Raw genomic sequence first — 13,221 nt, 5'->3', positions numbered from 1 at the left:
CTTGCATCAAAGGGTAGCCTATGAGATTCAGGCCACACTTAGCACAGCGTTGAAGTCCCACACTGAATTTACAGCACCGCTTCTTGGTATCCTGCTGTGGACATCAAACTCCATGCCGCAGCATCTCCCACTGTCTTGTGATTTTATTAGGTTTAGTTAAAACCTTTTTTAAAAATAAAAGGTTTCACCTCTTGAGATTTGTTTTTTAAAAAATTAAAAGAAAAACGAGCACTTTCTTTAATATACTTTCCCCCCTTTTTTTTACTGTATGCAATTGCTCTGTTATGGCATTCTATTGTAAAATAATTAAGGGAATTGCCCAATAGGTGTTTTTAGTCCAGCACTCTTATTGTATTTCTTTTCATGTACACTAATAGGAAATACAAATCTCCTTGAGTGCCTCTCCTTGTGTAGCAAGGTAGCATTAACATTGTGGGAACCTCACAAAATCATTTAGAAGTAAAACTTTAAGCTAAGGGCGGAGGGGGAGAGAACTCCCAAAACAGTCCCATGAGGATCGGGCATGCTCATTGACTGACTGTAGGACAGGTAATGGAAAACTGTAGGGGAGGGTGGGAAGAATCCAGTGGATTCTCCTGTAGGAGAGGGCATGACTGTTATCCTTAGCAGAAACACTCCATGCTGCAACATCTTGTTGCAGGTTCCTCTTGTCCTGTTCTAATGTGCACCTTTCCCTCTTCTGGACAAGCGCAGACTCATTATTTTTTGTTTGTTCCTTTCTCTCTTATTAAATGTTGAATATGTGCTTCCCAACAAATTTGTTGGAGTTTGTGATTGAATTTTGAAGAGGCCAGTTTAAAATGAATGAGCAGATAAAATTAACAAGCTCTCTAGGACTAGTCTGTTGTTGTTCAGTTGTTTAGTCGTTTAGTCGTGTCCGACTCTTCATGACCCCATGGACCAGAGCACGCCAGGCACTCCTGTCTTCCACTGCCTCCCACAGTTTGGTCAAACTCATGCTGGTAGCTTCGAGAACACTGTCCAACCATCTCGTCCTCTGTCATCCCCTTCTCCTTGTGCCCTCCATCTTTCCCAACATCAGGGTCTTTTCCAGGGAGTCTTCTCTTCCCATGAGGTGGCCAAAGTATTGGAGCCTCAGCTTCAGGATCTGTCCTTCCAGTGAGCACTCAGTGATAAAGATGGAGTCCAGAGCAATCATTCAGAAGCATGCACTCTTTTAAATAGGTGCAAGCCTTTGATTGGGGGAAAAAGTGGTGTGTAAACAGTAAAAGATTACAAGATGGCTGCAGAATTTGTGACTCCCCAAGACAAATGTAGTCCATCCATCACATACTAAGGCTTGGCAGGTCACAGCTTCTGAGGGCCTAGTGTGAACCATGCCCCTTAGGGTGAATATCAGTGGGTGATTGCATGAAAAATGCCAAGCAAGATGCAGCCAAACAGATATTTTGCACATCTTCCAAGTCCTAATATGTACAAACAGAAATCATAAACTTGATACGTTTTATATTTTGAGGTCTGTTATTTTGTGTACCAAGAATATAAAGAAATAATTGTTACTCTGGAATCTGAATCATTTATCAGTTAGTTGGCCTTCTGTATGAAACAGCAGTGTTAATCAGGCTCAACATTAGAAGCTTAAATATCCTTTAGCATGCAATTTTAAATTAGATGCAGATAGAGATAATCCAGTAAATTGTCGTACTAATTATACACATAGATCTGCTGATTCCTTTGTCACAAGCAGCAGTCTTCTAGAATAGTCAGTTTCGCTGCTAAGAGGGGAAATGCTGCGGGGGGTGGGGAAGATACTTCTAAAGTGAAATTGGTCATTTTAGAAATTTTTGCAATTTGTTACTTGAGTAGATCTACTTATGAGCAAGTGAATTTTGCTTGCTATTTCAAGGAACATGTTTGCTAAGGGACAGTGTTGCTCAGTGTATCTCCTCCAAATGTTGGGTGAACTAAAGAAACAAGCATAATGGAGGGCTGCTGCAAACATTTGTAGAAGAGTCTTTGAATCGTGTAACAGGAAGGTTCTGCAGCAGTTCTCATGCTTCTCCTTGCACAAGAAAGAGTGCAAGGAGAAGAAATATTTGGATTTCGTTTCACTTTTCTCACCCAACACTGAAATGGAAAACTGCAGCCAGTGAGAAAAGCTGGAATTTCGGAATGTGGAATAGACTCCACCTGCTGCTACCGGGAAAGCTGATACAATATGAACAGGATCTGCAGAGACAACTCTACTGTGGGTGTGATGCTATCACTTCTTCAAATGTCAGGAGTACCTAAGAATATAATAAAAGTTTGCTGGATTAGGCCCATGACCCTTCTAGTCCCAACATCCTGTTCTCACAGTGGTCAGTCAGGTGTCTATGTTTCCCATCACAAGAGCACTCTCCCCTCTTGCAGTTTCCAGTGGTGGGCACTGCTTCTGACTGTGGAGCAGTTCTCCAAGTCTTTTAAAGTATATAACCAAAATCAGTTTTAAACAGGTCAGGCTCTTAAGAAGTGAAAGACAGTGAGTCTAGAGGGAATGATGAATTCCATATTAATAAATTCAGAGTAAAATATGTGATTTTGGATATGCTGTTTTGAGTCTGGATTAGCCTTCTTGAGTAGCAGGATAAGACTTGCATATATTTTGTCATGAGAATGAATGGTTTGTTTTTTCCTTCTTAACACATGAATTTTATTCATATACTTTGGTGGGGCTTGTGTTTATTTACTAATGACTTCATTGGATTACTTTTAGCCTTTAAAGGTTTCAGTTTATTCTCAGTTCAACTTGTAGATGATTCATGAAGACAATGAGTAACTGATGTCAAGTATATAAGTTTGAATGACAGATGAGTTGTTTCTTTATCACATTCAAATGGCTTAGAAAACCATGACCCTTTAGAGGTTGTTATTTTACAAAGTATGAGTGACAGTTTGCCAGCCGTATTTTCCAGGAAGAAACACATTTAGAGAACTGAGAAATAACCATTATGTCTTGAAAAACAATTATTTTCCTAAGGTGTATTTTAGTGTAATCATATTGTTTTCATAACCTCAGCAGAATAGAAAAGGAGCCAGTTTATACACCCAAGCTGTAACTATTTCTTGGACTGCAGCATTTAAAATTCCTCAGAGAGAAGAAGGAAAGTTTGCATGTTTGAATGCCCTGTGCCAAAAAACAAAGGCCGCCTCTACACTTAGGAAAGGGGCATGTCAACTTCCATTCTAATCCAGCATCCTGTTCTCACAGTGGCCAACCAGAAGGAATTACAGTGAATCCTTAGTAATTCTTTTGCAATGCACATCTTCATAAACAAGAGTTTACATGTCAAATAAAGAGACACAAAAATAGTTTCATTCAATTAGATTAAGAAAGGTTAAATACCTTGGTTCTTGAATGCCTTGGTATTCCAACATTTCGGCTCCCGAATGCCAAAAACCCAGAAGTAAGTGTTCCAGTTTTTGAATTTTTTTCGGAAGCTGAACGTCCGATGTGGTTGCTAGCTATTGTTTCCTGGGTGCCTGAGCCAATCGGAAGCTGCGCCTTGGTTTGCAAACATTTAGGAAGTCGAAAGGACTTCCGGAACGGATTACGTTTGAGAACCAAGGTACCACTGTACCTGATGATTCAAATAGTTGATAAAGTTTGTTCTTTTCTTTACAACATTTTAAAACACAAATGTGAACAGAGGCAAGTTTGCAAAATTTTATACAGGATGCCCATCTAGCAACAAAATGATCCTATTTTGCCAACTTGTCAATTATGAGATGATGGTGGTGCCCATCTGACTGGGTTGCCCCAGCCACTTTAGGCGCCTTCCACCAAATTAAGACATAGTAAGACATCAAACATTATTGGCACTATTGGTTCTACTAGAATATTTTGAGGTTATTCAAAGGACAGTGCAACATCTCTTAGCGCACTAAGAAAAAGCAAGTTAATGGTAGCTTTAACCAATGGGCTAGGCTGCAAGGGTTTGTTTTGTCTGAAAACTACTTGACTTTTAATGTAAGAAAAGTGTAGAAATCTAATTAGATTTTTATCAGACATTTTAGAAGAGGAAACACTTTAACCATGCTGCCCTACACTTAACCTACCATGAAAATAAATTAGCTGCCTGTGTAATATAGCTGATTTTTGCCCCAAGACAAAATCTGCATAGCATACAGGAATCTGAGGGTACTCAAAGGTACAAACATTATATATAACTAGCAAACATACTTACTACTTAAATCAAAAGGCAGTTTATATGAAATTCCTGGATTACCTCAGGAACATAAATATTACATGAATATTACATGAAAAGGATACAGCAGAAATATATTACGTGTAGCCAACAGTCATAAATTTGGTATGGCTGTTTTGCTCAGCTGAGTGAAAATTTTGAATGAAGTAGCTGAAAAGTATTATCTTACTCTCAGTACCATGCGGTATTCTCAATACCACAGGGATGTGACACCGTTTTAGGGTCAATTTACACGGTCACTTTCGTGGGCTTATTTTTAATCTGTAGTGACTTTTAGTCAGTCCTGATTTGAGTATGGATATAAAAAAATCAGCCATTGGAGTGTTGAGGGCCTTTCTGCTTCATCAGATTTCTTATATAATAAAAGTATATTCAGCTATTGTGGATGATGCAGCCGCTCTCCTTTAACGGAGCACCGCTGTTATAGGAGCATTGCATTTTCCCAGTTGTGAAAATGCAGTATATTTTGCATAGATAGTCTTTTAGAAAGCCACTTACAGTTACAAAGACTTGAATCTAGACTTGCCCTCCTGCAAGTGGAAGGGCTCCTTTCATTCACAGAAGAGCCTTTAATCCAGTGCAGGCTCCCGATGGTAGAAGTGATGGGAAAGAATTTACACTAATTTCCCCTGGAACCCATTGTACCATCTCCAACACTTTTCTGAAGGGCACTTTTGGGGAATTACTGGGGACTGTAAAGGGGTGAGAGAATGTTTCCCTGCCTTCCATCTGTGGGAGCATCCACTCACAGGCCATTGTTAGTATTCTTTATATAATATAATTTTTATCAAATTTCCTTTTTTTTCTCAAATTGACTTCAAATTAAATAGTTACATTGTTTCATGCATTGACTTCCCACCCACACTTCCACAGTGTTTTTCTTCAAACCCTTTTCTACTGTGTTATATATAAAACTTATCTGTTATGGAAACCCCTCTAATACAATTACTTTATCATTTTTCTTCCATTGTTCCTTTCTCAAATCTTGCCCATGATTTCATTTGACTAGTGCTTTTTCAAATACAGTCATACCTTGGTTCGCGAACGCCTTGCGAGTCGAACGTTTTGGCTCCCGAACACCGCAAACCTGGAAGTGAGTGTTCCAGTTTGCGAACGTTCTCTGGAACCCAAACATCCGACGGGGTTTCCACAGCTTCCAATTGGCTGCAGGAACTTCCTGCCGCCAATCGGAAGCCACGCCTTGGTTTCCGAATGTTTTGGAAGTAGAACGGACTTCCGGAGTGGATTCCATTTGACTTCCGAGGTACTACTGTAGTCCAAAATGGCCTCCATTCTTCTTTTTAAAAAAAGGTTCATCATTTCGATCTCTTAATACTGCTGTCAGCTTTGCCATTTGCACATATTCTATTGCTTTTAGAAGCCATTCCTCCTTCATTTGAACCGTCTCTTCTTTCCATTTCTGTGCATACAGCATTCTAGCTGCTGTAGTCACATACATACGTAAAAGGCCATTGTTAGTACTGTATTGTTCACCTCCCTCCTGAAACCATGGAGCAGCAGGGGTGGGGATGTGTGGTCTTATCTACAGAAGCATGTACAGAATGATATCAGTGCTTTTAAAAATAAATATATGGTTGGTATTCTTCACATGTCTCATGAATTCAGATAAGTCACAATGGATTTTCATACAATAGATGTCAGTTTGCATGTCTCACATTACATGACTGAGCCTTTGCTGAAACTCCACTTAATTAGCTGCTTTCTGATTTGTGGGGAAACTCTTTAGTTTGCAGCCTGAAATCATGGTTTTGAGGGCAAGTGCCAAACATGCCATGCTGATGTAAGGTATGAAATGGTGAACTTGGTATGCAGTCAACCAGGAAGTAAGTAAGTAAGAAGAGCAGACAAGGAGAGGGAGGCACACACAAGCTCATTTCTATTGTGCCATGTCGTAGTTTGGCATTATATGTGGACCTGACATAAAGCCCCCCCCCCCCAAAAAAATCCTCCACAAAAAAGTAATATACATTCCAAGCTTCAGTTTGAAAACAAGCATTGAGCTTACCACAGAACAGAACATTGTCAGTTACAGCTTGTATCTATTGAAAAACACAACAGCCTCAACAAGCTAGTAACCCTATTCAATAACATACTGCAAAGTATACCCTAGCATCCTTTACACATCCCATAAATACAGATCATCAAGTTGGAATTTAATATGGTGATGATAGTGTATAGTGCCAACAAGCACTTAATAGCACTTGTTGACTTAAGGTCCAATCTACTGGTTGCTGCGCCAGCAAGGAAGCCGTCTGTGGCTAATAATCAGTCTCTGGGTATCGGATCACTTCATGGCTTAATTCCTATTCTTTCCTCCCTCTATGTTGAGAATGAGAAGAGGCCACAGGGTTAAGTAAGCAGTGTTTTTTCTTCCTAACCCTTGGCACAACTATGTATGTTCTTGTAAAGGTGAAAATTATTCTTTTACTTTATAGACGCAAAGGTACTTTAAAAAAAAAGGCTCATTTGAACTTCTATAGTTCATTTGTATAATTATTTTTTTTCAAAATAGCTCTGGTTCTTGCATTTAATCTGAAGATATATAGGTTTGAAAATGTGATCCCTCAGAACAGAATTTGGTAGGGACATTTGAAGGTAATTTAACTTCTTACCCAAAACTCAATTGCTGTGTGTTTTGTTCTTTTTTTCTGAAGCAAATAATCAGGTGGTTTAAGGTTTTTTTGAAATACAGAACTCTACTTTTTCTGTTGCTTTGAGTTGTGGTTTTCCACACAGCATGGCAATACACAACAGTTGTAAAAGTGTGTTAATATTATTGCTGACACCAGCAACCTTTCTTCTCAATTCGTTTGCGTATTTTGACCTTCTTTGCACCATGATGAGTGATCCTAAATCTTCTTTTGAACGGATTCCCCTTACATATGGTCAGATTTCATGGTTTAAACTAACTGCATTCCTTAAGATTCTTTGCCTCCCTCCCCCTCCATTTTAACTGAAGATTCAAAAAATATTAATGGGAATTGTCTTGAATGGAAAGTGGGTCCCGGCTGCATCACTCACAGATCAATGCAACGCAGTAGTGTTACAGTCCCTTCCTAAAAGTTCAAAAAAGTTAATTATATGAATTAAGAGGGGATGTTGCTCTGTGGATTAAATAGGCTGCAAACTCTAGTTAGTATCAGTTCTCACAACAAAAAATGTAGTTTGCATGTTATGCTGAACAGATGACACCAAATTATTAAAGCTGGTTAAATCTAAAGCAGTGGAAAGAGTTACCAAAGAAACTCACAGCTCTATTTTTGATAAATGCAAAATTATTCACAAAGTAACCTCAGTTATGTTTATATGATATTGAGAATTTTTTAACACTTTGCATATACCCATAAAACATCTGTTTGTAAAGTATCTGCAACCAAAATGATAAACAGAACACTATGGTTTATTATGACCATGTTATTTTCAATGGCACTATAATGCCTTGAGTCCTGTTCTAACTATTCTGTTCAGTTGTTGAAATTGTTTACAAAAAGAATATAAGACCATTCATTCATGGAAATGCTAAAATGTGTAGCATAAAGTTCTTGAATGTATTGAGGGAATAAATATGAAGCTGTTTCACATACACATGGAAAATAGAAGTAAAAACCTTACTTTAGCCCAAGTTATGATACAGGAAAGTGGTCACAATATCCAAACACTGGCACCAGTCAAGATTTTAAAAAAGTCATGTGAAGAAGTAGCCTTATCTGCTTGATTTTGAGTTTTGTATTGGATCCAGAACTGTAGTTTTCTCCATATTCTATTAACTTATATTGGAGCAGTATCCCAGCTTGACAAGATTGATTCCTGATGCTGAGGCCAGGCAAAAAATAGACTTTGGTGGTGAACCATTGGCCAGTCTCCAGTTGGCTACCTCGAGCCCACTGATTGCGAGGATTCTTTCAAAGGATGCTGGACTAGGACAATCTTGGGCTGATCCTGATTCATAGTTATGTTTAGTTATGATTTGACTGTTATGAGATCCTGAGTTTATGCTGTTGAAGATACGAAGAGAAGTGGTGGGCCACAGGATTCTCGGTTTCTAGTAAAAACAACAATTAAGGAGAGCACAAATTCACTTTCTGCAAACCCCAACTTGTTCCTATGAATCAGAGACTGTGGTTTAACAAGTCAGCTTCATAACGCATGGTCTGAAATTGACCTGTTCAGAAACTGGCTAAAGTTTCTTTTAAGCCATGATCCCTGCTTCCTATGTAATGAGAACCCAACTAGAAAGTGAAACTAAATTGTGCCAGAAATCCTTTTCCTGGACTTGTGGGATGAGGAGAGATATCGGGAAGTACAGGAGCCTGAGGTTTATGGCAGCTGCTTTCTCCTTGTGCAGATAGGGAACCTATGATTCTCCAGATGTTGGATTTCAGCTCCAGTCAGCAAGGCCAATTGTCACAGGTTATGGGAATTGTAGTCTGGCAACATCTGGAAGGACACAGGTTGCCCCCCCCCCCCCATCATAGTGTAGCATTATGTGTGAGCCGGACTTACGCTTCTAACAGTTAGTAGATTAATTAAAGGCTATATAAGCTACATATTCATTGAACTTTTTTAATGAAAGCCAACCGTGATTCTTTTGTTTGGGTCTTGCAGCGCCATGTCATCCAGGGACATAATTTGTCAATGCATTTTAAAGCTTAAGAACGTTTTGCAAAAATGAAGAGCAGTTCATGGGAAGATTTATAATCCCTGTAACGTGTGGAGGTTTTATGTTTGTACTAAGTATGAAGGGAGAAGAAATCTGACCAACATTAGTCACATACAATAGTATGTTAAGCCTTTGAGATTTAATCACTGAATGCTTAATTAACGGGGAGTGCATTTCTGTATCTCTTATCAGCACACTGTGTACGTATGGTTTGAAATAAGACCTCTGGAAAGTAATGTGACTCTTTCCTTAAGCAACAATAATGAAGTCACAAACACTGAACAGCTGTATGGGCACCATTTTGACAAGCAGTGTAGTTTTTTTAAAAAAAACTTTAGGTAGTGTGCATTAAGGTAATAAAGTATATTAACCAGTGAAAATTGCAGGAATACAAAGTGCTGTTAAAGGAATAAGCTTTCTCATATTACTGCAGAAGAAGAAGAAGAGTTTGGATTTGATATCCCGCCTTTTACTCCCTTTAAGGAGTCTCAAAGCGGCTAACAATCTCCTTTCCCTTCCTCCCCCACAACAAACACTCTGTGAGGTGAGTGGGGCTGAGAGACTTCAAAGAAGTGTGACTGGCCCAAGGTCACCCAGCAGCTGCATGTGGAGGAGCGGAGACGCGAACCCGGTTCCCCAGATTACGAGACTACCGCTCTTAACCACTACACCACAATGGCACCCTTCAGAGGACAGGAAAACAACATGTAAACTTCATAAATCACAGATGTATATGAAAGCTTGATTCTAGTATTCTGTCAGACAACACAATGATCAGGAAACATCCCAGGCTGGGTCTATAGAAAGAGAAGCAAGCGGAAATGCTGCTATTGTCGCCATGATGCTTTTCTCTTTCAGCCCTTGCACTGTGCCACCTCTAATAGTTGTAGCCTCTGCTCTTAACATCTTCTCCAGCCTTTCAGAGAGGGGCGTACCGTTCCCTTTCAACCTTTCAGGCTTGATACTGTCTTGTTTGTTTGCACACTGGCTTCGTAAGCCCATGATACCATTTAAACCCACTCAAAGCACATTTCCCCCCTCTCCCTGCCTCCTTAATCCTGGCAACTGCAATTTTCCCCTCACAGAGCTACAGTTCGCAGCACCTTTGACAAGCTACAGTTCCCAGGATACTTTGAGAACGGAAATATGCTTTGAATATGCTATAAAGGTATCATGTGTACACAGCCTTATTCTTATTCAACAACTAAGCGCTCCTGAAAGCAGCTTGCATATGCTGGTTATGTACCATTTCTTTGGCTCCAGTAAGATTTGTTGTGTGTATTTTGTTTCAGACTCAAAATGGCTCAACAAACAGTGAACAAGTTAACTGCAGAAAAGAAAGTGGAAACAAAGAAAATCAACCCTACTGCCAGCCTGGTATGATGTGTTTTTGGAATGGCTTTGTCTTCTAGTTTGCTTTTAAAAACAGCTAATAGGATGCATGTTTTAGTCCATTCAAATGCAATTTACTATCATGTCCTTTCCAATCCCAAAGTACATATATTCAAGTAATATTGTTTGAGTGATTGAAGCAGTGACTGGGAGTCAATTCAAAAGCCTTTGCAATTTTAAATTCAATATGTCCATGCACAGACCTTTGCCAGGAAAACTAGTCTGCATGGGGAAAAAATCAGTCCTCAGGAGCTGTCTCGGTTTTGTCACTTGTCTCTGACCCATTGGTGTTCTTCTTTCCTGCTGCATTCTGTACTCTGAATAATCTCAAGGGCTGCTTTTACAACCTGTGCTCCTAAAAATTCCATCACATTTCTGAAGGGGATGAGAGGGGAGAGCAGATTGAAATGGCAGCAAATAGGGCATTATTTTCGGCCTTTCCCTACATTTGTCACCCTGTTTATCTAGGAACGAGCCTGGCTTCCTGGGTTTTCTCCAGTATAGGCTGCTCTCTCTTCTATTTGTGCACAGACAAATGGAAAATTCTTTTGCCATATTTGGATGCAACCAGTGCTGGCTTGCCAAATTAAGGTGGATCCAATTTAGCAGCAATATTTGAGGGGGGGAAACAACCAACTGTGCTTAAATCATGCTTGTGCCATTTATTATTGGTACAGTCTGGTATAAAGGGGTGATCCTGGAGGGGAGATGGTCATTTATCAGTTTGGCCTAAGGAAGAGTGTGAGCCAATTTATCTGGTCTATACTGGCTTTAGTCCACAACTTCTATGTACCCAGGGTTCCCCACACAATCATGGTTTATTACAGTTTTCCTTTTTTATCAAGGGACCTCTCCGTATGTGCAATGAGAAACCACTACAGTATTGTCCCACTTTGTGGGAAAGGGATGCTCCTGCTAAAATCAGCTCTAGTACATTTCTCTTTTTTAAAAATAAAAAATAAAAAATCTACTTCTGTAACTAGAGACATTAATCCCTCCCCAAGTATTCTTGTTTGCATTCACATTACTAATATTTTGTGGCTGTGCAATATTAGCTAATGTTAACTATAAAGGCATTTCAGAATACAGTGGCATATATTTAGGATGATATGAGAGGCTAAGTTTGTATCCAGGTAAGTCATACTCAGAGTAGATACATTAAAATCAATAAGTTTGCCATGACTCCTTTGCATTCATTTACAGTGGCACCTCGGGTTAAGAACTTAATTCATTCTGGAGGTCCGTTCTTAACCTGAAACTGTTCTTAACCTGAGGTACCACTTTAGCTAATGGGGCCTCCTGCTGCTGCCGCCGCGCGATTTCTGTTCTCATCCTGAAGCAAAGTTCTTAACCCAAGGTACTATTTCTGAGTTAGCGGAGTCTGTAACCTGAAGCGTCTGTAACCCGAGGTACCACTGTATTTCAGTGTGTCTACTCTGGGTGTGACTTAGATGCAAACCTAAGTATGCTTGTATAAAGCTTGCCATTGTCTTGGCTTGGCACTTCAGGAATTAATTTTCAGAAAAGAAAAAGCTTATGTCTACTTTGGTTTTGGACTGCTCCATTCTTCAAGTGTACTAGACCACATACTCTGTGCAATTTGAGAACAGATGGAAAATTAAAGAGAAGAATGATAATAAAGTTCCTTTTTTTTCTTAAACAACAGAAAGAGAGGCTACGTCAGAAGGAAGCCAGTGCGACCACCAACTGAAAGAAGACACATGAACATAATCGCAGTGTGACTTAATACCTTGCATGATGCTTTCCTCTGCCCATTCCCTAGAGAGCACCTTATTTTAGATGTTAGGAAGTTCTGCTTTGCTGTTCTCTTCCTCAGACAATCCTCAAAAGACTTCTGAATCCCTTGGCTTGTGCAGAAGAGGGAACAATAAGAAGTTTGTTTACATGGGAATTATGAAGAGTTCTATGTAACTCTTCCTTATGTGGCTTAAATGCAGTTCTTTTCTTAAAAGTTGTTTGAAGTACTCTATGCAAAATGCACTAATGTAAAAGACAGCAAAAGCAGGGTTTTAGACAGTGAATTAAATAGCTTTTATGCCAGCTCTGCAGGATGGCTCATGTGCTGGTAGACCGTAATATTTACTAAGTCAATGTCTGTTTAAAATGATTTTGATGGTATCCAAAGGATTAACTTTACCTTCTTGCAAATGGTGGAAGTTAAGTGTATCAGATGTATTCTGTATTTTATTACGATTATTTTTATAGGAACCCCAATCAATGCCATGGAAGTAGAAATACTGTTTTTGCACATGTGGAGAAAGAAATCTCATATATATATATATATATATATATATATATATATATATGAATAAGGTATATATATATATAAGGTATATATAAGGAACAAAAGAAGAAAAGGCACATACACCATACCTCCTCTACAGCATTTATAGGAACTCAAACACTGAGATCCTGCTCTGTTCCAGTAACAAGAAGCCGAAAGCACAAGCCTGAAGATGACGAGTGAGACCTCGTCGAAACGTCGCCTAGACACCCCAACTTTTACACGGGAAGATACCCGAGGACACCAAAACCTGCATTCCTGTACCCGTGAAAATCTACGAAAGCATATATATATATATATATATATATATATATATATATATATATACTTGAATAAGGCATAGATAATGTAACTGCTACATTCATTAACGTTTGGTGTTTTGTTCATACTATATTCTTCATTTGTCTGATGGCAAAATGAATACTTTCTGTATCAACATGAGGTCAGATTAGCAATATTCAATAATGCTTTATTTATAGTTGGTCTTCTAGCTGTAGAACACGCATTTCCATTATTTATCATTAATCTATACCAAAGCCTATATTCTTTCATAGTCAGCATTTTGGTGAAACTGATTTTAGGACATGTTTACATTTTCCCATACATTCGTGCAT

The 13,221-nt window shown here is 39.0% G+C and overlaps 1 protein-coding gene across 1 annotated transcript in view; it reads left to right on the top strand.

Annotated features, from left to right (window-relative positions):
• Positions 1-12,376, top strand: part of FMN1 (formin 1) — a 118,065-nt gene extending 105,689 nt beyond the window's left edge. The window contains exons 16-17 of the mRNA XM_028722014.2: positions 10,203-10,287; positions 11,969-12,376. Of these exons, the coding sequence (XP_028577847.2) occupies positions 10,203-10,287; positions 11,969-12,013 (130 nt within the window). The 3' untranslated portion in view covers positions 12,014-12,376. The remainder of the gene's footprint in view (positions 1-10,202; positions 10,288-11,968) is intronic.
• The last annotated feature ends 845 nt before the right edge of the window (positions 12,377-13,221 follow it).

This window comes from Podarcis muralis, chromosome 1 (genome assembly GCF_964188315.1).
Source record: "Podarcis muralis chromosome 1, rPodMur119.hap1.1, whole genome shotgun sequence".
In the NCBI taxonomy this organism is placed as follows: domain Eukaryota; kingdom Metazoa; phylum Chordata; class Lepidosauria; order Squamata; family Lacertidae; genus Podarcis; species Podarcis muralis.
This window is presented reverse-complemented; position numbering and strand designations above follow the sequence as displayed.